This window comes from Salvelinus fontinalis, unplaced genomic scaffold (assembly GCF_029448725.1).
Source record: "Salvelinus fontinalis isolate EN_2023a unplaced genomic scaffold, ASM2944872v1 scaffold_1432, whole genome shotgun sequence".
Lineage (NCBI taxonomy): Eukaryota > Metazoa > Chordata > Actinopteri > Salmoniformes > Salmonidae > Salvelinus > Salvelinus fontinalis.
The window spans coordinates 14,905-40,529 of NW_026601641.1; the positions used below are offsets into that span (position 1 = coordinate 14,905).

The following is a 25,625-nucleotide window of genomic DNA, read 5'->3' on the forward strand; positions in this document are numbered from 1 at the left end:
TGATTGGAAGCTGGTTTTCTATGAAGAGACTACAGAAGAACAGAAGGGGGATGGGGGCTCTAGAGAGCCATCGTGTCCAAAGAACTAGCTAAATCTGTCTAATCCAGCAGTCCAGCTCAGATTAGCTTTCCTGTGGCCCCTAGTGGAGCACAGTTACCTCATCATGGCCTAGCCTACTGTCTACAAGACAGAGTATGCATCCCAAATGGCACCCTATTCCCTATATAGTGCTCTGGTCAAAAGTAGTGTACTATATAGGGAGTAGGGTGCCATTTGGAACACAAGCAGACAGACAAGGCCAAGCCCAGAGAACTGGACTACTACACGTCAACAGTGATTAAAGGAAATGCGCCCAATCCTACCTCAGTGGCTTTTGGCTACAGACCCAACCTCCATTCCCTTCAGTCTGTAACTATGGTGACCCACAGTAAGCAAGGACACAGTTGAGAGTGTGAGGCATGCTTATCATAACAATGCTGTCATTAATACTAAATAACAGCAGCTCAAGTCAAATGAATAATTATCAATCAAATGAACGTCATTGATGCCGACAGGCACCACAAGTAATTTGAAAATTAAACAGTTAAATTGTGCTTCTAGTCTTTTAAACATAGGCTACAATTTACTGTACAACATCCTCTTAATAAACACTTCCTTTCAGCAAGCGACCCCCACTGACCCACCATCTAATGAAATGAGTAGCATTCTTATACAGGCAATGACCTGTAATCCTGCTTGGCCCCAGCAGGGACCCTGCTAATTACCTGGGGATGAACCTCTCCCTCAACCAACGCATTTCAGCAGACGCCCTCCAGTGTGTTCTAAATGGCATCCTATTCCCTTGATAGTGCACTACTTTTGACCAGGGCACATAGGGCTCTGGTCAAGAGTAGTGCACTGCATAGGGAATAGGGTGCCATTTAGGACGCCAACCAAATGAATGAAGGCCAGAGCCAACAGGAGAGCTCCTCAGTTCCCAAATCCTCTTCCCATCAGAGGTCCCATATGCTCGGTGTTTCCCGTATTTGTTGACATGGTTGGTAGGTTCCCGGCTGTTCGCCCCACATGGTCGCACCCCCCGACGTCCTGACCTCGGGGAAAATAACAGCAGCAGATGACCACCCCCTTTCAGAGATATCTGAGGTTAAACGTCTTCTACAGTAACCTAATAACCTTTGACCTTGGCAACCTGCTGAGAAGATACATGGTTCTTTTGTCCAACACGTCATTGTGTTTTCATCTAAACATGCCAGTTAACAATTATTGTTCACAATGAAGACTTTCACTCGGTCACTTGGAGTTTCTTTATTGTCATTACAAAGTAGATTTGATGTTAGCCCATTTAAATGAGTTTAACTATCTGTAAATTAAAACAAACTAACTTCAAACTGCTTTAACACGGTTCACTATAAAACACGTCTCCAGACTACCTGTTGACTCTCTGGACCGGTCTATTGGAAGGACATCGATCTGTCCTGATCTCCAGACCCTAAACCATTGCATTAGTAGTTGTAGGCTGGAAGGTGTAAGACGAGTTACGCAGTATGGATGTCCTTGGTTCATTCTATGGAACCCTTGAACCCAGCCGTAAAGCCCATCCATAGTGAACCAGTGGCTACCTTAACAGCACAATTTAAACCTTCAAACCGGCAACTGCATTTGACTATACGGCTTTAACTGAACTATAAGACAGAATTAAAGCCAACATAATTATAGTATTAGGATAACAATATGGAAGAATTGATAAACACTAGTTTTTATACTGTAGTAGCGGGGCCATTTTCTGACAGTGGCTAAATCAATGGGGTAGAGATTTGGATGGGGCGAATAGGAAAAGGGTAGCCCCACTCATTTGGGAGGTGTGGGGGGGTGACCTTAACCCTTCCAACACCAGTAGGGGTGGAGGAGGGCTCTGTCCTGTCTAAGAGGGCTCTGTCTGGGGCCCACATGCTGTGAGAGGCTGCACCAAAGACTCCAATTATCCAAAAACGCTCATTCTACCAACTTAACCCAATTAAGTACATATGGTTAAGCACATATCCTATCAGACTTAGTGTTAACGACCCAAACTGAAAAACCTATTAACTGTGCCCGTGTGGAAAAACACACAATAACTTAAAAGGTCATATCTGGGATTCTCGCTCTACAATATTGTGATGGTGACAGAAGAGTTCTGTCCAGCTGTTGCTAGGTAGACTTTGGGAGCATCTTTAATCCAGGAATATACCACACTATAAATACATTATTGTAAATACATCATTATAAACATGCCATTAACAAATCAATGTTTACACCATGAAAACAAACATAAACCCAAATGGAAACCCTTACTGTGTGGGGAGAATGTTATTTCTGTTTCTTATGACAGAGTGAGTCAGGTCCCTAGACTTTCATACAGCACAACCTTGGAGGGGAATTTAGTTCTGCCTGTAAACAGAACAGGGGAGAGGTGCTGTTCTAATCATCATATTACAAGCGGTCATTGTGTAAGCTTACTCAGTGTTCCCCACTGGAACATTGGCTTTTCTTACAAACTAAGCAGCTACATCATGACGAGCCAAAAGTAAAACTCTGCCAACATGTTGACTCGTCTGTAGTGATAACACTATTGTTTAGCAGCTGCTAACAATCATGTGCATATTGAGTCCTTTATGACCGATGGTCAGGAACAACAGCCGGACACACGGAACAGAAATAACTGAGTAATATTGACTTTAATATTTATAGTGGTTTTATGTGTGAGTCATAAGGACATTTGAAAAAGAAACCTGTTCTGGGTACATGAGTTACGCTTCTGCTCAGCAAACTAGATGTGTGTGCTCACTCATATCCTTGTGTAATAATGTCCATTCCAAATGCTCTCTTCTATAATGTAACATAAAACCTAAACATTACATCAACAATTTTATTCAATTTTACAATCCTATTATTTTGTACATTCACATTACATACAAGTGAGAAACAAACATCCTGAGACATTTTATTTAAAAAATAGTAATACAAAAATAGTATAAATATCACATGTATTGTACATTTAAAAAATAAAAGTCCTTCACAGTTTAGGGGTATTGTAGTAGTAGTGCATTGCTGATCAGGTACCCTGGCTACCTGCAGCTGCTCCCGCCGTTGCCTTGGCGACCGTGCAGCTCCATCACCAGGCTCCGGATCTCCTCCCTCTTCCTCCACACCTGTTGCCGTGGAAACCAGCGCTCCAAACGCAGGGGGAGGTCAAAGTGCACCACTGGGTTCTGGAGAAAGTCAGTGAGCCAACCAGAGGTTTGGATTAAGGTGTGATGTCATGCATGGAACAGGCAGTTATCATTTCAGATCAAGTGTTTTAGACAGCGTAGTGGAGTCAGAAAAATACCAATGAAATGGATGGTTGATGTCAGCTTGTTGTTAAGCGTGGGAGGTTACAGGGGGAGGGCCGTACCTGCAGAAAGCTCTCCACGTACTGCAGGAGGTAGAGGCCACAGTCGCTGCTGTTGTCCTGTAGAGGGACTGTACAGTGGGAAGCCTTCATACTGTCCACAGTGAAGTCTCTGCGTGTTCCTCTACGCACCTCCCACTCTACATGTAGGTAACTGGAGAGGACAGCCGGGAGAGATTGAAACTAGTGTACACACACATATATGAACCACACACACACAAAACAATGCAGGCGCGACAGACACACACAGAGAGAGTACTCACTCCCGCAAGAGCTTATAGATGCTCTCATGGTAAGAGATCTTCAGGGAGTCCATGATGAGAATGCAGGGTCTACAGAGAGAAGACAAGCCCGTGATATTACACACACTGTTATAGATGGAGGAAGTACAGACACTTCATTCACAATTAATGCACTCACTTCTTAATGATGGTCTCCCTCTGACAACCATCTTGGGTGCACGCCTTCAAAATTGGGATAATGTAGCTTAGAATGTTGCACACATGCTCAAAACATCTGATATTTTTGATTGTTTTACAAAAGAGGGTGATATTTACTGGTGGGTTGTTGGGCCTCAATATAGGTTTCCCACTGGCTCCCCCTGTTCCACCTGAAGTACGTACACACACACACAGACACACACACACACACACCTTTTAAAACCAGCAGCAAATATTTAGTTACTTTGATTTTGTTCTGTTGTGTTATGGCCAAATGTGCATGCTCCATTTCTCAGTGTTTCTTGGCTGGGTATGGAGGGCACGCTAGACCTGAACTACAGCCACCAGGCCAACCAAATAATTCCATCTGCAGTTGGGATTCAATTACACACACGCATGAACATGCACACATAACATAAACATCACATCCAGGTATGGCTAGAACACCCCCTAATCGTCAGTTTTCTGAGAGAGACATAATTTTCAGAGGTCTGGAGTTGTATATAACAATGTAAGCCCTAACATAGGGTTTTAACGGGTAGTTAGGGACTGACATCGCAGCCTAAACAGCCCCCTAGCTACCTTCCAACAACATTGAGGCAAAATAAAAACGATCTAACCCAACGTTAATTTGGTCATTAAAGTTAAACAAAGCATGTGGACGCAACCCGGGCTGATTAGAAACACTGTTACAGGGCCCTGGTGAGAGAAGTGAGATTCTGCCAAGGTAAATATCACAAACACACAATGCATCGGCGCTGTCCAACGCACCTGCTCCGTTCTGCAGTTTGGGGTTGCTGGCCTCTGGAGAAGGCCCAGTTGAAGCCTGGGGCTGGCATTTCCTCTTCCCCCTGTTGGCCTCCACTCCAGCTGGGCCGGACCACTCCTCATGCTGGGCCTGCTCCAGGCCAGGGAAACAGATCACCACAAGGTACCAGTGGGCTCTGGGGAATCAGACAAAGTAATGTGCAATGTATCATGTATGTGGCTATATGCGAAGTGTTCTATGTGTATGATAAGAGTAACGTATAAGGTATATATTATGTACAGTGTGTAATGTACAGTGTCTATTTTGTACACAGCAGTAGTGTGTGTCTAAGACAATCCTTCCCTCGGGGACATTACAGTTCATCCTATCCTAGGAGAGAACGGGTAATGGACTGGGGAAACAGAGATCTGTGTTACCGTATCTACATTCTCATCTAGATATATAGATGGATTTGATCATGGCAATACAGAGCAATGGGCAGCATGTGTTGTTTCAAAGTGTAAAGAGAGAAACCAGTCAGTCTAGTGGAGTAAATGGCATTCACAAGACACTATAGGGAACAGCTGTGTCCCCCGTCCTAGCCTGGCTGTGTCCCACCGTCCTAGCCTGCCTGTGTCCCCCGTCCTAGCCTGGCTGTGTCCCCCGTCCTAGCCTGGCTGTGTCCCCCGTCCTAGCCTGGCTGTGTCCCCCGTCCTAGCCTGGCTGTGTCCCCCGTCCTAGCCTGGCTGTGTCCCCCGTCCTAGCCTGGCTGTGTCCCCCGTCCTAGCCTGGCTGTGTCCCCCGTCCTAGCCTGGCTGTGTCCCCCGTCCTAGCCTGCCTGTGTCCCACCGTCCTAGCCTGCCTGTGTCCCACCGTCCTAGCCTGCCTGTGTCCCACCGTCCTAGCCTGCCTGTGTCCCCCGTCCTAGTCTGCCTGTGTCCCCCGTCCTAGTCTGCCTGTGTCCCCCGTCCTAGTCTGCCTGTGTCCCCCGTCCTAGTCTGCCTGTGTCCCCCGTCCTAGTCTGGCTGTGTCCCCCGTCCTAGCCTGGCTGTGTCCCCCGTCCTAGCCTGGCTGTGTCCCCCGTCCTAGCCTGGCTGTGTCCCCCGTCCTAGCCTGGCTGTGTCCCCCGTCCTAGCCTGACCTGATTCTCTTGTATAGGAACACCCTGGAAGATACCGTGTCAGAATATAAATCCGTATCTGGAGCTTAGCCCATTTTCCAGCTACACGTCAGTCGGGAGGTATTGTCATTGATGCTTTTATACTGAAAACCCATTAAGATATGTACAGTAGGTCTGCAGTTGTATATCATAATATATGCCATTTAGCAGACACTGACATCCAAAGCAACTAAGTGTCATGCCTGCATACATTTCCCTATGGGTGGAATTGAACCTACAGCACTTGGCATTGCTAGAGCCTCCCTCCACGGACTGAGCAGGGCTCTAAATCATTGTGCCGGGGACAGAAGACCGTGTTGACAAAGGTACAGTATCTAGACTAAAACCCTTCTACTGTGGTCCTAAAGGGAACAGGGAACGTGACGCTGTGCAGCACTCCATCCAGACCGCCATCATTCCACAGCCATATGAATGAAGGTACGCACAGCTGGCCCCGTCTCTGTCAGGCGTGACATATAGTGTACAGCAGAGTACAGTAGTGTAGTATAGAGTAGTGTAGTGTAGTATAGAGTAGTGTAGAGTAATGTAGAGTAGTGTAGTGTAGTATAGAGTAGTGTAGAGTAATGTAGTGTAGAGTAATGTAGAGCAGTGTAGTGTAGTATAGAGTAGTGTAGAGTAATGTAGTGTACAGTAGTGTAGAGCAATGTAGAGTAGTGTAGAGTAATGTAGAGCAGTGTAGTATAGAGTAGTGTAGAGTAATGTAGTGTACAGTAGAGTAGTGTAGAGTAATGTAGAGTAGTGTAGAGTAATGTAGAGCAGTGTAGTGTAGTGTAGTGTACAGTAGTGTAGTGTACAGTAGAGTAGTGTAGTGTAGTGTAGTGTAGAGTAATGTAGTGTACAGTAGAGTAGTGTAGTGTAGTGTAGAGCAGTGTAGTGTAGTGTAGTGTAGAGCAGTGTAGTGTAGAGCAATGTAGAGTAGTGTAGTGTAGAGCAGTGTAGAGTAGTGTAGTGTACAGTAGAGCAGTGTAGAGTAGTGTAGTGTACAGTAGAGCAGTGTAGAGTAGTGTAGTGTACAGTAGAGCAGTGTAGAGTAGTGTAGAGTAGTGTAGTGTACAGTAGAGCAGTGTAGAGTAGTGTAGTGTACAGTAGAGCAGTGTAGAGTAGTGTAGTGTACAGTAGAGCAGTGTAGTGTACAGTAGAGCAGTGTAGAGCAGTGTAGTGTACAGTAGAGTAGTGTAGAGTAGTGTAGTGTACAGTAGAGCAGTGTAGAGTAGTATAGAGTAGTGTAGAGTAATGTAGTGTACAGTAGTGTAGAGCAATGTAGAGTAGTGTAGAGTAATGTAGAGCAGTGTAGTATAGAGTAGTGTAGAGTAATGTAGTGTACAGTAGAGTAGTGTAGAGTAATGTAGAGTAGTGTAGAGTAATGTAGAGCAGTGTAGTGTAGTGTAGTGTACAGTAGTGTAGTGTACAGTAGAGTAGTGTAGTGTAGTGTAGTGTAGAGTAATGTAGTGTACAGTAGAGTAGTGTAGTGTAGTGTAGTGTAGAGCAGTGTAGTGTAGTGTAGTGTAGAGCAGTGTAGTGTAGAGCAATGTAGAGTAGTGTAGTGTAGAGCAGTGTAGAGTAGTGTAGTGTACAGTAGAGCAGTGTAGAGTAGTGTAGTGTACAGTAGAGCAGTGTAGAGTAGTGTAGTGTACAGTAGAGCAGTGTAGAGTAGTGTAGAGTAGTGTAGTGTACAGTAGAGCAGTGTAGAGTAGTGTAGTGTACAGTAGAGCAGTGTAGAGTAGTGTAGTGTACAGTAGAGCAGTGTAGTGTACAGTAGAGCAGTGTAGAGCAGTGTAGTGTACAGTAGAGTAGTGTAGAGTAGTGTAGTGTACAGTAGAGCAGTGTAGAGTAGTGTAGTGTACAGTAGAGCAGTGTAGAGTAGTGTAGTGTACAGTAGAGTAGTGTACAGTAGAGCAGTGTAGAGTAGTGTAGTGTACAGTAGAGTAGTGTACAGTAGAGCAGTGTAGAGTAATGTAGTGTACAGTAGAGCAGTGCAGTGTAGAGTAATGCAGTGTACAGTAGAGTAGGATAGAGTAATGTAGTGTACAGCAGTGTAGTGTAGAGTAATGTAGTGTACAGCAGTGTAGTGTAGAGTAATGTAGTGTACAGCAGTGTAGTGTAGAGCAGTGTAGTGTAGAGTAGTGTAGTGTAGTGTAGAGTAGTGTAGTGTAGAGTAGTGTAGTGTAGAGCAGTGTAGTATAGAGTAATGTAGTATGCAGTAGAGTAGTGTAGTGTTGTGTAGTGTAGTGTAAAATAGAGTAATGTAGTGTACAGTAGAGTAGTGTAGAGCAGTGTAGTGTAGAGTAATGTAGTGTAGAGTAGTGGTGTAGAGTAGCGTAGGATAGTGTAGTATAGTGTAGGGTAAGGCAGTGTAGGGCAGTGCAGTGTAGGGCAGGGTAAGACAGTGTAGTATAGTATAGTGTAGAGTAGTGTATTCTGTAGAGTAGAAGTATTCTGTTCTGCTTTGCGAGGTCGACAGAAATGGTGTCATTAATGGTCCAAGTCTTGGCTCTACCCTCTCTCTGTGTGACTGTGTGTGTGTGTGTATGTGTGTGTGTGCGCGCACGATGTGTTTGTGAGAGAGTTGTGTGTGTGAGTGCATGAGTGTCTATGATTCTCACTCACTTGTGATTGACAGGCACAAACAGGTAGTCCTTGTTGAAGATGTCAACATGGCGGGTCCACGTCCTCACCCTCTGGTGCCTCCTGTCCCTGGCCCTGAGAGGAAGGAGAGGGGAAACACTTCACAGCAACGCATACTACTCCTTCCATCACAATCCAGGAAGAATATCTCTTAACAATACTCTTAACAAGAGTAAAATGCTCCTTATCTTCTCTGTCAATACCATCATTAACATTGTTAGCATGTGACTAAGCCACCAGCACACGTAGAGCACGCCGCCAGGAGCCTAAGACCAAACATGAGCCCCCCGCGGGGCGCCAGGTGACGCGCGGCCGAGCCGCCCACTAAGCTGTTAAAAGACGCCGAGTGCTGATCTCCTTACGGGATGGCAGCCTCCTCCTCCAGGGACGTGTCCCGGCGGGTCAGCTGCTTGTAGAAGAAGCTGCTGAAGACATGACATCTCTCTGCCAGGGGCCCCGGGGCCCGCTCCAGGAGAAGATACCTGAGGGGACAGGAAGATGCTGAGGTTTTGCTGTACTGTCACATGCTGTGTGGCTGAGCTAAACTATGGGGACGTGGCTGATTTCCATATATGTTAAATGAAGCTAATGTTAGGGTTTGGTTATGATAACGGTCAGTTTTAGGTTTTGGGTGGTCAGCCTGTCAATAGGATGCTGGTCAGAAAAGTCCCCTTAGTCCTGCTTCATTGTACTTAGTTGCGGTTTGAACCAATCAGCATTCAGGATTAGACCCACCCGTTGTATAATCACTGGTTACACGTCTGCCAGCTGGCTAAGATGTTCACATGACAGGAGAAAAACATTGGTCCACAGGCAGATCACTAGAACTCACTTAAGGTAGAAGTCGATGATGACGTCATTGAGGAACTGGCCACTGTCCAGACAGTCTAGGTCCTCTGTTGTCACGGTGATTCCTCCTTTAGAAGGGAGTGGTGGGTACTGGATCAACCTGATGATGAAGAGAGCCAATAGTTCATGTGTAAACAGCAACAACTAATACTAACTAATATAGTTAGTAATATACTAGGTAGTATATTCTACATTGAAAACCATCCATAACAATAAACTGGTGAGCAGCAAGATATACTGTCCTCACCTGGTGGGCAGCAAGATATACTGCCCTCACCTGGTGGGCAGCAAGATATACTGCCCTCACCTGGTGGGCAGCAAGATATACTGCCCTCACCTGGTGGGCAGCAGGCCCTTGAGTCTGGAGTAAGGCTCTCTGCTTCTGTGGTTCGCTCTGGTCCGACTGGGGCTCCCCTGATCGGAACAAGAACAGAACAGAAAAACATTACAGAATCACCTGTCAGAAGTCATAAGTCATCACTCTACAGATTCAGGTGATCAAATTCAAAGTTTTGGCGAGTGATGAGAATGAGTGGGACCGAGATGATACAGTCAAGGTCTGCTCTGATGATGAACAGCAGAGAGGAAGAGGATGACGCCACTCACTGTGTGTGTTGGCCAGACATGCTGCAGATCTGCCAACTCTGTCCAACTTTTTAGAGTACCAGCTGCGGGCGGCAAATTGGAGATGCAACTCGCACGCGCGCTGTTTGTAAGTCTGATCGCAATTATAGAATTGTACCAAATGAAGTCTATAAAAGGTTGAAATACGTACTTTCTTGACAGCATCCCATTTAATGCCAATATGTTAATATTTATTTTTTATTATACTTTTGTAATGCTTTTTGTGACGTAGATCATAATTAAAGTTAGTCTATCAGGTTGCGTGGAAAATACAACTAATGGGACGCAGAATTAAAAGTATATCACAATCGCACAAATGCGACCAGTTATTTTTCGTATTTGCATTTAAATTTCTTTCACTAGCAGATGCGAGTGAACTGCTGGCACTTTAGAGCCCACTGAATGTCCATCTTATGTTTGCTAACGTTAGCTTGAAACAATTAGTGTTTACCTTTCCACAACACACGGAGTTGAAATGGGATTTGTCCAAGTGTTTACATACAGCTGACAGTCAGCAAACTCAGCATCACAACAAATAGGAGGGGCAGGCACGGGGGTAGCTGCGTCGAATAATTATGTATTAATCTCCATGTCCGTTGACACAAACTCCGTACATGTCTGTGTTTTGCAGCTCGAGAATCGGGATGTTAGATTTACTCAGTGGATTTATTTTTTACTAAAATGTAAAAAATATATATATTAAAAAAATTGGGCCCTATTAATTTCTTCGTACTTTTAACTCGGATCTTGTACCTGCGTACATGGAAAGAGAATTGCATAGTTGGTACGCAAAATGCGTGCATGTTGCTGCGTCCACAGATGAGGTCAAGGGAGCCAGCTCATAAAGACCCCAACGAGGTCTTTACCGCCTACTTTGGTCTATGCCAGTTGGCCCCAAAAACCCTGACGTTCCTGGGCCCTCCCTGGACCACACACCACACACACACAACCCTCGCCACACACACACACTCTCCGCCAATCACATATCAATCACCCTTGCCGTACTCATCATCCCCACCACACACACACACCTTCGCCCACCCAGATCCCTTCTAACTGCCTGTGTAATTCCTCCATCCTTCTAGGACCTGTGAGGCAGTAGAGACCAAGCTCACTTCTGCAGCTGGTTGGGTGTGATCCCACCCCCCCACTAATTCTGTCCAACAAGCCATCTCCACTAGAGGTCGACCGATTATCATTTTTCAACGCCGATACCGATTATTGGAGGACCAAAAAAAATTTATGACAATTACAACAATACTGAATGAACACTTATTTTAACTTAATATAATACATCAATAAAATCAATTTAGTCTCAAAAAAATAATGAAACATGTTCAATTTGGTTTAAATAATGCAAAAACAAAGTGTTGGAGAGGAAAGAAAATGTGCAATATGTGCCATGTAAAAAAGCTAATGTTTAAGTTCCTTGGTCAGAACATATGAAAGCTGGTGGTTCCTTTCAACATGAGTCTTCAATATTCCCAGGTAAGAAGTTTTAGGTTGTAGTTATTATAGGACTATTTCTCTCTATTCCATTTGTATTTCATATACCTTTGACTATTGGATGTTCTAATAGGTACTTTAGTATTGCCAGCCTAATCTCAGGAGTTGATAGGCTTGGAGTCATAAACAGCGCAATGCTTGAAGCACAGAGAAGAGTTGCTGGCAAATGCAGGAAAGTGCTGTTTGAATGAATGCTTACGAGCCTGCTGCTGCCTACCACCGCTCAGTCAGACTGCTCTATCAAATCATAGACTTAATTATAATATAATAAACACACAGAAATATGAGCCTTAGGTCATTAATATGGTCAAATCCGGAAACTATCATTTCGAAAACAAAACGTTTATTCTTTCAGTGAAATACAGAACCGTTCCGTATTTTATCTAACGGGTGGCATCCCTAGGTCTAAATATTGCTGTTACATTGCACAACCATCAATGTTATGTCATAATTATGTACAATTTTGGCAAATTAATTACGATCTTTGTTATGAAGAAATGGTCTTCACACAGTTCGCAACGAGCCAGGTGGCCCAAACTGCTGCATATACCATGACTCTGCTTGCACAGAACGCAAGAGAAGTGACACAATTTCCCTAGTTAAGATAAATTAATCTTAGCAGGCAATATTAACTAAATATACAGGTTTAAAAAGATATACTTGTGTATTGATTTTAAGAAAGGGAATTGATTTTTATGGTTAGGTACACATTGGTGCAACGACGGTGCTTTTTTCACGTTTGCACTTGTTAATTCACCCGTTTGTTGAAGTAGGCTGTGAATCAATGATAAATTAACAGGCACCGCATCGATTATATGCAACGCAGGACAAGCTAGATAAACTAGTAATATCAACCATGTGTAGTTAACTAGTGATTATGTTATGATTGATTGTTTTTTATAAGATACGTTTAATATAGCTAGCACCTTACCTTGGCTCCTACTTGCATAACAGGTTGTCAGCCTGCCACACAGTCTCCTCGTGGAGCGCAAAGTAATCGGCCATAATCGGTGTCCAAAAATGCCGATTACCAATTGTTATGATAACTGGAAATCGGCCCTAATTAATCGCCCATTCCGATTCATTTGTCGACCTCGAATCTCCACCAATCAGTCTCACCATCTCCCCATCTCCACCCCTCAGTCTCCCCATCTCCACCCCTCAGTCTCCCCATCTCCACCCCTCAGTCTCCCCATCTCCACCCCTCAGTCTCCCCATCTCCACCCCTCAGTCTCCCCATCTCCACCCCTCAGTCTCTCCATCTCCACCCCTCAGTCTCTCCATCTCCACCCCTCAGTCTCCCCATCTCTATATCTCCATCCATCAATCTCCCAATCTCCATCCCTCCAATTTCCCCATCCCTCCCCTCACTGGACACTGTCACTTCATCAAAACTAAGTCAGGGGCCACTCACACTGTGTGTGTGTGTGTGTGTGCGTGCGTGCTGACAGGGCCACTTCTTCTAGCTGGCACCACTAACTGGCCTTCATAGAACCTGCTGTTATGTTGAGCACCCAGACCTCACAGTGGATTGAATAACACAGACATTATTATAACAGGTTTATCAATGTATGCCTCTGCATCTTAAGGCAGAAGGATGGAGAGTTGGGGGACAGGTGACGAAAGAGCACAGAGGTATATACACGCTGCCAAGCACATAGACACACAGACATATTCACACAGTTCTGAGCTCCTGAGTGACTATACTGACCTTTGCTGCCCCCAGGCCGGGGTCTGCCACCAGGCTCTGCCCCAGCAGGGTGAGCAGGTGGGCGTCCTGGGGACAGCTGTGTATCAGTGCCAGGCCGTCTGCCCAGGACAGAGGGCTCTTCAGGTCGTAGGAGCGGCCCTGACGGAAGGCCTCTACATCCAGCATGGAGGCTAGCAGAGCAGCCTGCAGATCACCCAGCTGTTCTCTTAGGACCAGGAGGAGGAATGGACAGGCCTGACCTATATATCCACAATAGGAGGGAACACACACACATTAACACACGGACAGATACACACAGAGACACACACAGTTATACACGTTGGCAGGTGATGACTTTCTTTCCTGGAGAACATGAGGTTGAATCATGACGGTGTGCTGCATTGTGATCCGCCCACTACTACTCAGTAACTGGGCCACATTAAGGACAACGCACCACTTCTTCCCTCCTTGTCTTTATTTAGGTTTTGGAGGCAGAATCTTGGGAAGTTTGTTTCCCTGTTGACCTTCACAGCTTGATTGAACCTTGAACTCAATTAATCCACCTCTGGATCGGACGGAACACTAGTCCCAATTTAGCATCAAATTCTCTGCATCTGGTGAAAATATGTTGAGCCACTATTCATATTACTATAGATGCATTTATCCTCATTTAACCAGGGAAGTCACATTGAGATTGATGTCTCTTTTTCAAGTGAGCTCTTTTAAAGTTAACATGGACTCTCAAGTCTCGACTAACACTGTAATGAATTTCTCTGTCTTAATTCTCCCAGTTGGTACAGTAGTCTTACCAGGCAGTGTAACAGGGTGGAGGGCTGATAGCTCTGTCTGCACCAAGTTGGCCTGGGCCTCAGACACCCAGAGGAAGAGCAGGGAGGGGGCCGCTCGGCCGGGACAACCCTGGAAGAGACTCCCGTCTTGGGCTAGACCCCCGTCCCACACCGCGTACCCCCTGAGCTGGGACGCCACCAGGCTCACCGACACCCCCCCCTCCTCCTCAGATGACACCCTGGAATCTGTTGGAGAAGGGGGGGGTGGGGGGGGGGGGTGTAATAATTCTGTTTTGATCATACTGGATATCAGATGACAGGGAAGTATTTTTTGTTGGACTATTTCTATAATTTATTTAAGGATCTTATACTGTATTTTGGAGAATGAAGAAAGACTGTCTAATACACTGACTATCAGGGGTTAAGAATCCAAGACCCTGGAGTTACTAGCACCATGCTCTCACTAACTGACCACCTCCTGCTCAACATAAGCGTCTTAGGACATTAGTAAGATCCACCCGGAGTCAAGTGGGGTGAAAAAGTCGAGCAAACCAGTATGGCCAACCGTCGCCAAACGTAAATAGAACCCTAAGCTGAGCTTCTTAACCCTAACCCAGTCCAGAGAAAAACAGGTAAGTGTGTAGAGGTGTGTGTGTGTTCAGGTGTAAGTGTGTGTATGGGGGCAAAAGTGTGTGACCCAGACAGTTGACCAGGGTCGTTACATGCTCACCTACAGTAAACAACATGGTAAGCCATGGGACAATAACAAGTGTAACCGTAATGAGATTTATATAAAGGATTAAAGATGGGTTATCGAAGGGAACGTCAGGCTGGAATTAAATCATTACACATAATTAATATTACAAACTGGGTGGGTCGAGCCCTGAATGATGATTGGCTGACAGCCGTGGTATATCAGACTGTATACCACGGGTATGACAAAACATTTACTTTTACTGCTCTAATTATGTTGGTAACCAGTATATAATAGCAATAAGGCACCTCTGGGCGTTTCGTCGTGCTTAAGAACAGCCCTTAGCCGGGGTATACAGTTGTTTTGGCCATATACCACACCCCCTCGGGCCTTATTGCTTAAATATAGAATAGGCTGATCTGATCCTTCTACATGTATATAATACCTGTAAATCCTTAACTACAGGTTTTTTGCATCGTACTGGCCGCCTACCTTTCCTTCCTAGACAATGGATTTCAGCACTACACTTTCAGAACAGAAGTGTGTTTGCCAGTCTGACTTCACTAGCCTGGTCCCAGATCTGTTTGTGCTCTTGCCAACTCATTTGCTTATTGTCAAGCCAAACATGTTTAGCATGACAATGAGGGCCAAGGAGTTGGCACGATGGCACTAACAGACTGCCACTCATCTGCCCTCCTCATCTAAATACCTTGACCTAAGTCTCATCACAAAGACACTGAGGCCACAATCTATGACGCCAGGCCTCAATCTATGACGCCAGGCCGCAATCTATGACGCCAGGCCGCAATCTATGACACATTGTGCCCCGTTAACGTCAACTGAGGAGAAGGGGGCCATCATCTATGTGGTGGCAGATGGTGGCTCAGGGAAGCTATGGAGCCCATATGATCCCCCTGGGGAAGGGGAGGACCCTGCATGTGTTGCAGTAAAGACTAAAACACACAGTGACTTCACCCTCTGAGGCTTATCGAGACCTTTTTATCATCTTTCCCCATCTGATCATTAGGCTAGGTCATACTCCACCACACACACAGCTGCAATGTCAAGCTGTCAGTGATTACCTTTCAGCGGTAGAGTGATGCCATCATCTGTTACCTATAAAAAGAGGAGGGAGATGAAATATATTAGCAGGAGGAAAATGCTGACATGTTGTCATTACGGTATGTAATAAGAAAGAGGATGAATAAAATAGCTGATCAGAGAAGAGGTAAAGGAGAAGAGATTGAAGACAGGTGGAGGGATATTATAAAGCATCCTGTTGGGTTTATATACTAGGAGGGTAGACTGACCCCTGACCCTGATGCTCAGTCTTGACCAACCCCTAGACCCTTAATCCCCTAGCCCAGACCAGATGCACTTGTGTAGATCTGAAAGGATTAAATAGGTATTCACATTGGACATATTTAGCATGGTTGCTATGGAAACAATACAAATCATAACAGAAGAATACATATTCTGTTTAAAAGGGTTGTCAATAAAAAAGACAATGCCTCGTTCAACAACAGAAGGAACGTTTCCAGACATGACAAAAGCAGATAAATAAATCAATCAATAAAATAGGCAATGGGGACTTCGCTGTTGTTGTGATGTCACAGTGGAAAATAACAACAGTCTGACACAGTAATCTATTGACCACAAGGCAACTGCTCCGGACTCACTGACCACGGTTTCATTCACCCCAGTACTCTGTCATTAGCACCACACTATTTCTTAACTGCTTGTTAAAGGATTTTATGGCCCTTGAATGGACTTGATGGGAGTTTGTAGAACACCTGGTGATAAACTGCCGATGTTTTGCCAGTTATGGTCTTGAGTTGCTTATCATGTTATTGTTCCAGCAAGAGACTGGCATGTGGGTTCATGAGACTGCCAGGCAAGGTTGTGTTCGAAGTGTTCAAAGTAGCGACACATATTTGATCTTCTATTTTATTACAGCTCTCTCCATCCGTCCCATCAGTGTAATATGTAAGTCCTATTTCGTGAGCACTGGCCCATTAAGACGTTGGACAACACATGTCATTTATTAAAATATAAACCAGGAACAAAAACTAGTGATGGGCCAATCACATTAAGGGGGAAGCTATCTGGAAGAGAGCATGGAAAGAAAGAGAGAAAGAAGCTGGGCAAATATGGATGTGAAATCAGGACAGTGGGGAAAGAACCTGGTTGTTTTTGTCTTCCATTCATAAAGGCTTCAACTGAGACACACATTTGGAACGCACAGGTATTATGCTCAGCTAATTTCAAATGTGGAGTACAACCACACGCCTATGTGTATGTAACGGATGTGAAATGGCTAGCTAGTTAGCGGGTACTAGCCATTTCACATCCGTTACATGTACACAAAGATAGAGTGACCTACACACACCACTAGCCAAAGTGTCTTACCACCAGGTTTCCATTGGCCTGTGCTCGGACCACCCCAGCGTGCAGTGTAGAGAAGGACAGTTCCATGATAGGAGGCAGTGGCTGTGTGCTGCCAGGTTGGTGCTCCGATACGCTCTGTGACCCAATGACCTTCTCTCCAACCACAGCCTGTCAATCACAACACAGGGGCACCGGCACACATGGAAATAATTCACAATATTGCATAAAACACCTCATATTTACCTCAACTGCTTAAATAGATTTCTTCCCAGGCATGAAACAAAGGCTTTCCTGGAAGCAAATCGACCAAGATTTCCTAGAATGTTTTCAATTGGTGATGTCTTGTCTTTTAGTTGCAACAAGTTACAGTGGATGGAGTTTATGGTGGAGGCCCTTCAGCTAGGTCCCTCCAGCTACAGTAATGGTAGAAGAGACACTGCACTGAGCAACATAGAAATCCTAGAACAGAGATGGGAAGCTCTATTCAAGATGCTCAACAACAGGGGTTACATCTGTTCCTCTACAGCGTCTCGAAACACAATAACAAACATGTTGGATCTTAACCAGAGTTACCGGCTTCTTCTAAAACATCCACTGGGGAGGCTTTCTACTACTAATTATCTCACAGCACCAGCCTGGTTTCTTTTATTACACATTCCCAATCCCCACTGTGTGCTAGCTAGCTGAACCTCTACATGTGTTACAGACAGGCAGTTAGCTGACAAGAGCTGGCAAACCTCACCTCATTCGTGATATTGGCTACAATGTTGCCTTCTCCAAGTCTGACCTCTCAATCCAAGTCTGAAATAGCTGGCTTCTCTGAGCACTGTCTTCTCTGAGTACTGCATATAAAAATGTCCGTCTTGATTTGATGTTCTCTGATTGTCAAATGCTCTAATATTTTTCAAACCAGACAATATGTTATTTGTCCAGGCAACCATAGAATTAGAACCATATCATTAGAATTCTACTCACTTAAAGTGAATAGGCCTCTGACATGTGATGACGTACCATGATCATTAGAGACACATGCCCCCTCCCATCCCTCCTTACCTGTTTGAGTACATGTTCCTCTGGGGTGGGTTGGCCTTGCCTGGGGCTCTGTTGTGGGGTCTTCAGCCTGGGGCACTCTTCTTCATCATCCATGTCCTCCTCATCCTCACTGGACAGCACAACTGACATACAGAGACACTCAACTTAGTATGGGGATTATACACTGTCGTTATACAAACAACGGGAACTAATAATATTACAGGCCAGCGCTCTGTTGCAGCAGCTGGGTGTAAAAAAGTTGGCCTTAAATGATAAGCGGAAGGTAGCAACACCCAGAATATACTAGCCTTTCTTTCAAAATGAGGGAAGAGAGAGAAAGAGGAGAAAGAGAAAGAGAGAGAGAGAGAGACATGTGTATACACCAGTCTGTAAGTGAGGGGATTGTACTGTATATAGTAAGGTGCCTACACACACGGAGGCTGGTCCATGCCAAGGCTGGGGTTGGTGGGCCCAGGGTAATAAGCTTGCCAGGGAGTAATCTGGAGTGTGACGCTCAGCGCTGAGCTAGCCAGAACTGGAGCACCTTGTCCTGCTGTACCACCAATAACTGTTCTATATCTATGGTGCCACCTATTGGGACTGGCACCTTGAAGTGACACTGACACCGTTAGTTAGTGTGTCATTGGGGTGGCTTCACGAAGGAGCTGCTGGCACACTGACTGTCACTGAAGTTGAGAGCAGGAGCTCCTTTCTGTGCTCTACCACCTACTGAGACTGTCACTTTCAAGTCAGTGTGTTAATGAGTGTGTCAGTTGCTGGCACACTAACAGTCAGTGAAGGACTTAAGAGGATTGGAGTGGTATCTATTTGTATTCAAGATGACTACTTTGATGAATGATTATCCATTATCATAGCCATTACCATTATTTTTAAAGCCCCCAAGCAGTCTTTGTAATTTTATTTGTAAATCATTGTATGTCTAATAAATCACTGTCTGTTCATTTAATGAAAATAGCTCCAACATAGATTTGTTTTATCATTTACACTGAGTATACCAAACATCAGGAACTGAGTGCATTTCCCTGAGCCTCCTTTCGCCCTTCAAACACTCCTTCTGATCGTGTGGGCGTTAGGAAACAAATGTGAAGATATTTACATAGACAGCCCTGATTGGCTGATAGGATGGTCTAGAGCCCACCCCCTTACCCAGATGAACAGTCATTGGACTATTATAAACAGATCACATTGTGATGTCATGATGTGGGCCAAAAGTTCCATCCCACCAGAACAAGCTGAAATTCAAGGCATTGTTTTCTAACATCTCGTACACAAAAAGGGCATTATCATAATTATCATAATTTCAGTGATATTAAGACATAGTGTGAAAATAGCATCATATGTTTTTTAAGAATAATCACGTATTTAAAAGCACCTCCCCTTTTAATATATCACATTGGTTATGATGAAGTACGCAATATAAGCCTACATCCTGTTGTTCACCAATACCTTTGGCATAAATACAGATTAGCCTACATTGTACAGGTCCTGACATAGGACCACGGACATAGCTGGAGATGGCTGTTAGCTGCTCACACAAAGTCAATGGGTTAATTAAAAGGAGACTAGAAGCTCCTGGTAGCAGGGCTAGGACCCAGAGTCGGAGGGGGAAGTGGAGGGGGGAAGGGGATTGGGTCAGTGTGGGTCAAGTGCCAGTAGACAGACACAGGACTAATGGGCTTTATAGGGAGCTTTGGCTATCCACAGTAATCTGGGTGACTACTTGTCTCCCTCCCCCTCCTCCCCATAACCCTGGTGTTGCAGCGCCATGCTCTACCAACTGATCCACACGGGACCTACATATTCCTCCTCCCACTTCCTGCCGTTTCCCTATCCCTGTCTCCTCTCTCTCTCCCCCTGCCTGCCTCCTCTCTCTCTCCCCCCCTGCCTGCCTCCTCTCTCTCTCTCTCTCCCTGCCTGCCTCCTCTCTCTCTCTCTCTCCCTGCCTGCCTCCTCTCTCTCTCTCTGCCTGCCTCTCTCTCTCTCCCTGCCTGCCTCCCCTCTCTCTCTCCCTGTCTGCCTCCCCTCTCTCTCTCCCTGCCTGCCTCCCCTCTCTCTCTCCCTGCCTGCCTCCCCTCTCTCTCTCCCTGCCTGCCTCCCCTCTCTCTCTCCCTGCCTGCCTCCCCTCTCTCTCTCCCTGCCTGCCTCCCCTCTCTCTCTCCCTGCCTGCCTCCTCTCTCTCTCTCTCCCTGCCTGCCTCTCTCCCTGCCTGCCTCCTCTCTCTCCCTGCCTGCCTCCTCCTCTCTCTCCCCCTGCCTGCCTGCCTCTCCTCTCTCTCTCCCTCCCTGCCTGCCTCTCTCCCTGCCTCCTCTCTCTCTCTCCCTGCCTCCTCTCTCTCTCCCTGCCTCCTCTCTCTCTCTCCCTGCCTCCTCTCTCTCTCTGCCTGCCTCCTCTCTCTCTCTCTCTCTCCCCCTGCCTGCCTCCTCTCTCTCTCCCCCTGCCTGCCTCCTCTCTCTCCCTCCCTGCCTCTCTCTCCCTCCCTCCCTGCCTGCCTCTCTCCCTGCCTCCTCTCTCCCTGCCTGCCTGCCTCCTCTCTCTCTCCCTGCCTGCCTCTCTCTCCCTGCCTCCTCTCTCTCTCTCTCCCTGCCTCCTCTCTCTCTCTCTCCCTGCCTCCTCTCTCTCTCTCCCCCTGCCTGCCTGACTCTCCTCTCTCTCCCCCTGCCTGCCTGCCTCTCCTCTCTCTCCCTCCCTGCCTGCCTCTCTCCCTGCCTCCTCTCTCTCCCTGCCTCCTCTCTCCCCCTGCCTCCTCTCTCTCGCTCCCCCTGCCTGCCTCCTCTCTCTCTCTCTCCCTGCCTGCCTTTCTCTCCCTGCCTGCCTCCTCTCTCTCTCTCTCCCTGCCTGCCTCCCCTCTCTCTCTCTCCCTGCCTGCCTCCCCTCTCTCTCTCTCTCCCTGCCTGCCTCCCCTCTCTCTCTCTCCCTGCCTGCCTCCCCTCTCTCTCTCTCTCCCTGCCTGCCTCCCCTCTCTCTCTCTCCCTGCCTGCCTCCCCTCTCTCTCTCTCTCCCTGCCTGCCTCCCCTCTCTCTCTCTCTCTCCCTGCCTGCCTCCCTCCCCTCTCTCTCTCTCCCTGCCTGCCTCCCCTCTCTCTCTCTCTCTCCCTGCCTGCCTCCCCTCTCTCTCTCTCTCTCCCTGCCTGCCTCCCCTCTCTCTCTCTCTCTCCCTGCCTGCCTCCCCTCTCTCTCTCTCTCTCTCCCTGCCTGCCTCCCCTCTCTCTCTCTCTCTCTCCCTGCCTGCCTCCCCTCTCTCTCTCTCTCTCTCCCTGCCTGCCTCCCCTCTCTCTCTCTCTCTCCCTGCCTGCCTCCCCTCTCTCTCTCTCTCTCTCCCTGCCTGCCTCCCCTCTCTCTCTCTCTCTCCCTGCCTGCCTCCCCTCTCTCTCTCTCTCCCTGCCTGCCTCCCCTCTCTCTCTCTCTCCCTGCCTGCCTCCCCTCTCTCTCTCTCTCTCTCCCTGCCTGCCTCCTCTCTCTCTCTCTCTCTCCCTGCCTGCCTCCCCTCTCTCTCTCTCTCTCCCTGCCTGCCTCCTCTCTCTCTCTCTCCCTGCCTGCCTCCCCTCTCTCTCTCTCTCCCTGCCTGCCTCCCCTCTCTCTCTCTCTCTCCCTGCCTGCCCTCTCTCTCTCTCTCCCTGCCTGCCTGCCTCCCCTCTCTCTCTCTCTCTCCCTGCCTGCCTGCCTCCCCTCTCTCTCTCTCTCTCCCTGCCTGCCCTCTCTCTCTCTCTCTCCCTGCCTGCCCTCTCTCTCTCTCTCCCTGCCTGCCTCCTCTCTCTCCCTGCCTGCCTCCCCTCTCTCTCTCTCTCCCTGCCTGCCTCCCCTCTCTCTCTCTCTCTCCCTGCCTGCCCTCTCTCTCTCTCTCCCTGCCTGCCTGCCTCCCCTCTCTCTCTCTCTCTCCCTGCCTGCCTGCCTCCCCTCTCTCTCTCTCTCTCCCTGCCTGCCCTCTCTCTCTCTCTCCCTGCCTGCCCTCTCTCTCTCTCTCCCTGCCTGCCTCCTCTCTCTCCCTGCCTGCCTCCTCTCTCTCTCTCTCTCTCTCTCTCCCTGCCTGCCTCCTCTCTCTCTCTCTCCCTGCCTGCCTCCTCTCTCTCCCTGCCTGCCTGCCTGCCTCCTCTCTCTCCCTGCCTGCCTGCCTGCCTCCTCTCTCTCCCTGCCTGCCTGCCTGCCTCCTCTCTCTCCCTGCCTGCCTGCCTCCTCTCTCTCCCTGCCTCCTCTCTCTCCCTGCCTCCTCTCTCTCCCTGCCTCCTCTCTCTCCCTGCCTCCTCTCTCTCCCTGCCTCCTCTCTCTCCCTGCCTCCTCTCTCTCCCTGCCTCCTCTCTCTCCCTGCCTCCTCTCTCTCCCTGCCTCCTCTCTCTCCCTGCCTCCTCTCTCTCCCTGCCTCCTCTCTCTCCCTGCCTCCTCTCTCTCCCTGCCTCCTCTCTCTCCCTGCCTCCTCTCTCTCCCTGCCTCCTCTCTCTCCCTGCCTCCTCTCTCTCCCTGCCTCCTCTCTCTCCCTGCCTCCTCTCTCTCCCTGCCTCCTCTCTCTCCCTGCCTCCTCTCTCTCCCTGCCTCCTCTCTCTCCCTGCCTCCTCTCTCTCCCTGCCTCCTCTCTCTCCCTGCCTCCTCTCTCTCCCTGCCTCCTCTCTCTCCCTGCCTCCTCTCTCTCCCTGCCTCCTCTCTCTCCCTGCCTCCTCTCTCTCCCTGCCTCCTCTCTCTCCCTGCCTCCTCTCTCTCCCTGCCTCCTCTCTCTCCCTGCCTCCTCTCTCTCCCTGCCTCCTCTCTCTCCCTGCCTCCTCTCTCTCCCTGCCTGCCTGCCTCCTCTCTCTCCCTGCCTGCCTGCCTCCTCTCTCTCCCTGCCTGCCTGCCTCCTCTCTCTCCCTGCCTGCCTGCCTCCTCTCTCTCCCTGCCTGCCTGCCTCCTCTCTCTCCCTGCCTGCCTGCCTCCTCTCTCTCCCTGCCTGCCTGCCTCCTCTCTCTCCCTGCCTGCCTGCCTCCTCTCTCTCCCTGCCTGCCTGCCTCCTCTCTCTCCCTGCCTGCCTGCCTCCTCTCTCTCCCTGCCTGCCTGCCTCCTCTCTCTCCCTGCCTGCCTGCCTCCTCTCTCTCCCTGCCTGCCTGCCTCCTCTCTCTCCCTGCCTGCCTGCCTGCCTACCTCTCCCTGCCTGCCTGCCTGCCTACCTCCTCTCTCTCCCTGCCTGCCTGCCTCCTCTCTCTCCCTGCCTGCCTGCCTCCTCTGTCCTCCACCATGCATGGTACATTAACATGGAGGGACAAAGGGGACTGAGAATAACCAAGTCTTCTCTCGTTATCACTATGGTCTTTTCCTTGTCAGCACCTTGAGTGCATGTGAAGACACACACACACACACACACACACACACACCTCAAAAATAGTGAGCCACCCCTCTGCGGTGGAGCCTGGCATTAATCTCTCAGCACCGCTGACAGCTGATGGTTTCCCATGCCCGCCTCTGGCTACACATCTCTGACCACAAAGAGCTTGTAAAGCTGTAACTAGGACCCATTAGGAGAAGAGAGAACAAATGCAGACCAGATGAGGATCCTCATCGGATGTAGTGTCCTCATCATTCCCCTGGTGATGCCCCAGCCCCATGTTGACAAAAATATATTTGAATGGCAAATATTGCCTGTTCCCGAAAATTACAAACCCAAGCTTGAGTTTCCTCTCTCTTCCAACCGCTTCTTGGCTCCCTAGCTCCCCATGTCATCATCATTATGAAGGCTCCTGTACTCGTAACTACCTAATCACTGGGGATTTGAAGGGCCAAGACTCCGCTAGAGAGAGGAAGCCCATGGGTCTCTGCTAGACAGGGCCTCGCTAAGGACGCAGCTCACCACAGATCCAATCAGTGGCTATGGGCGTGGCTTAGTTGCATAGAAGTTAAGGTTAGTGTTGGTTATAGGGGTGGAGCTTAGGTCCTTCCATTCTAACGCCACGGTGGTGGTGCACCATGCCAGGGGGAGTTTCCCTGTAAATTGCTTACAGTGTGTCAGAGTGCGCTCTGGGTCGTTGGTAAATTCAGAGTGTTTCGATCTCGGGAGCGTTCAGAGTAGACTGGACGCTCTGGCCGAGTTGAAAGGTTGATCCGAGTGTTCTGTAGCTGGCTAGCTACTTCCAAGACATAAATGAGAGAACACCTCATTCTGACCATTTTACTGGTCCTAGCAGAGCTGGTTAGGCTGTTTTCATGTTATCTAGAGCGTTGGTGACTAACTGGGATTCTGGATACAATTTAGTTATGTTTTTTGCCAACGTTTACTGACACCAATAATATTCAACAGGTGTTGCGCGTTTGTAAATTCATCAGTTTTTAATCTGCTCTAGCCAGAGTGAATTTACGAACGCACCCTTAGTCTCCCTCGCCCCCAGTCTGGTTTGCATAGCCACAAAGTCAGACTCCAAAGCCACATTCTGCCTTACAAATGATCTCATCTCTTTCTTAAAGAGACACCGCACACTTTGATAAAAGATATGGCTTCTATGTAAATGTTGATCAGTACAATCTAATATGTTGTAACAGTTGCCCATAAAATAAGTCCTAAAGGGAAAGGATTGTTTATCATCTGCAGCCCCATAATATCAGCTACAACAAGCTCAATGCACACACTCCTGTTGAATAATATGCACTCACCTGTATTGTGAATAGACCTAGGCTGCATCTTGATTCACCCGGTTTATCAATGCAGATTTACCATTCAAATAAATTACCATTATGTTGTTTGGTACTTGGATTAGTAATAACAAGTCAAACTGACTGCATAACAGTAGCTGAGTTTATCTGACTGGATCAAGTGCCATTCTGGGAATTTGTCTAATACGCCTTCTTTCTGTTGTTGTTGTGGTATCGTTTTAGTATTGAGTATCGTGATACTAGCCAGCCTGTTATGTAATGGCTCTGAACCCCACTAAGACATACAGCTGAAACCGCTTCCTCGCCTGTTTATCCATTGGTGTCGGACGATATTCTATACTGATGCCACTGGGTGAGGAGGGCATTTTGCTTCGTTTATAATGTTGGTTCAGTGTAACAACACTCGTATTACAGAGTTGTATGTGACGTCAAACCACCAGTCTATGCGCGATGTGGTATGTTCTGATCAATATGCTATGAAGGGTTCAACAGTGGGTCAACTTACTAGGTTCTGTGGAGGTGGGCTTGGGCCTCCTCAGCCTGAGATGGAGGGAGAGACACTTGGTTGGAGGCCTCCTCTCTCTGTCTGTGAGGTTAGCCCGGAGGGGAGGCCTGCTAAAGGAAAACCGCGTCTCCCGTGTGGCCTGGGTCACTGAAGCCACAGCGGAGAGGGGGTGTCTCGGGGACCCTGTGGATGCACCTCTGGCCCCTGACGTCAAGGGGCGGTCGGGAGGGTCGTCACTATCTGAGCTCTGGCTTCGGTGGCCTGCTGGGACAGGGACACTTCCCCTGGGGCCCGTCCCTGGTGAACCACTAGTCCTCTTGATCTGATTCTGCAGTGATCCTGAGCTTCCCGTCCTCTCCTTCTGAAAGCACACCAGGTAGGACTACTATTCACAGGGGTTAACCTAACAGAAAAAACCCTAGAAATGATTACAATCAACTAGAAAAAGAAAAACTAAATCCTAAAAGAAAATGTATGAGCCTGCATATGCCCCTACACTAAGC

General features: G+C 47.8%; 1 protein-coding gene across 2 annotated transcripts; it reads right to left on the reverse strand.

The window, feature by feature from the left end:
- Positions 1 to 1,290: 1,290 nt before the first annotated feature.
- On the reverse strand, positions 1,291 to 25,483 carry LOC129849309 (sentrin-specific protease 7-like; the record flags this gene model as incomplete). Of its 2 annotated transcripts, none has more annotated exon segments than XM_055916242.1 (16): positions 1,291 to 3,248; positions 3,434 to 3,584; positions 3,694 to 3,762; positions 3,851 to 3,894; positions 3,988 to 4,031; positions 4,642 to 4,814; positions 8,406 to 8,498; positions 8,786 to 8,905; positions 9,256 to 9,372; positions 9,610 to 9,686; positions 13,114 to 13,352; positions 13,902 to 14,126; positions 15,657 to 15,690; positions 16,984 to 17,130; positions 18,016 to 18,137; positions 25,123 to 25,483. In XM_055916242.1, coding segments are annotated over 16 exon segments (2,160 nt in total), but the record flags the coding sequence as incomplete, so codon positions are not given.
- Between the last annotated feature and the right edge of the window lie 142 nt (positions 25,484 to 25,625).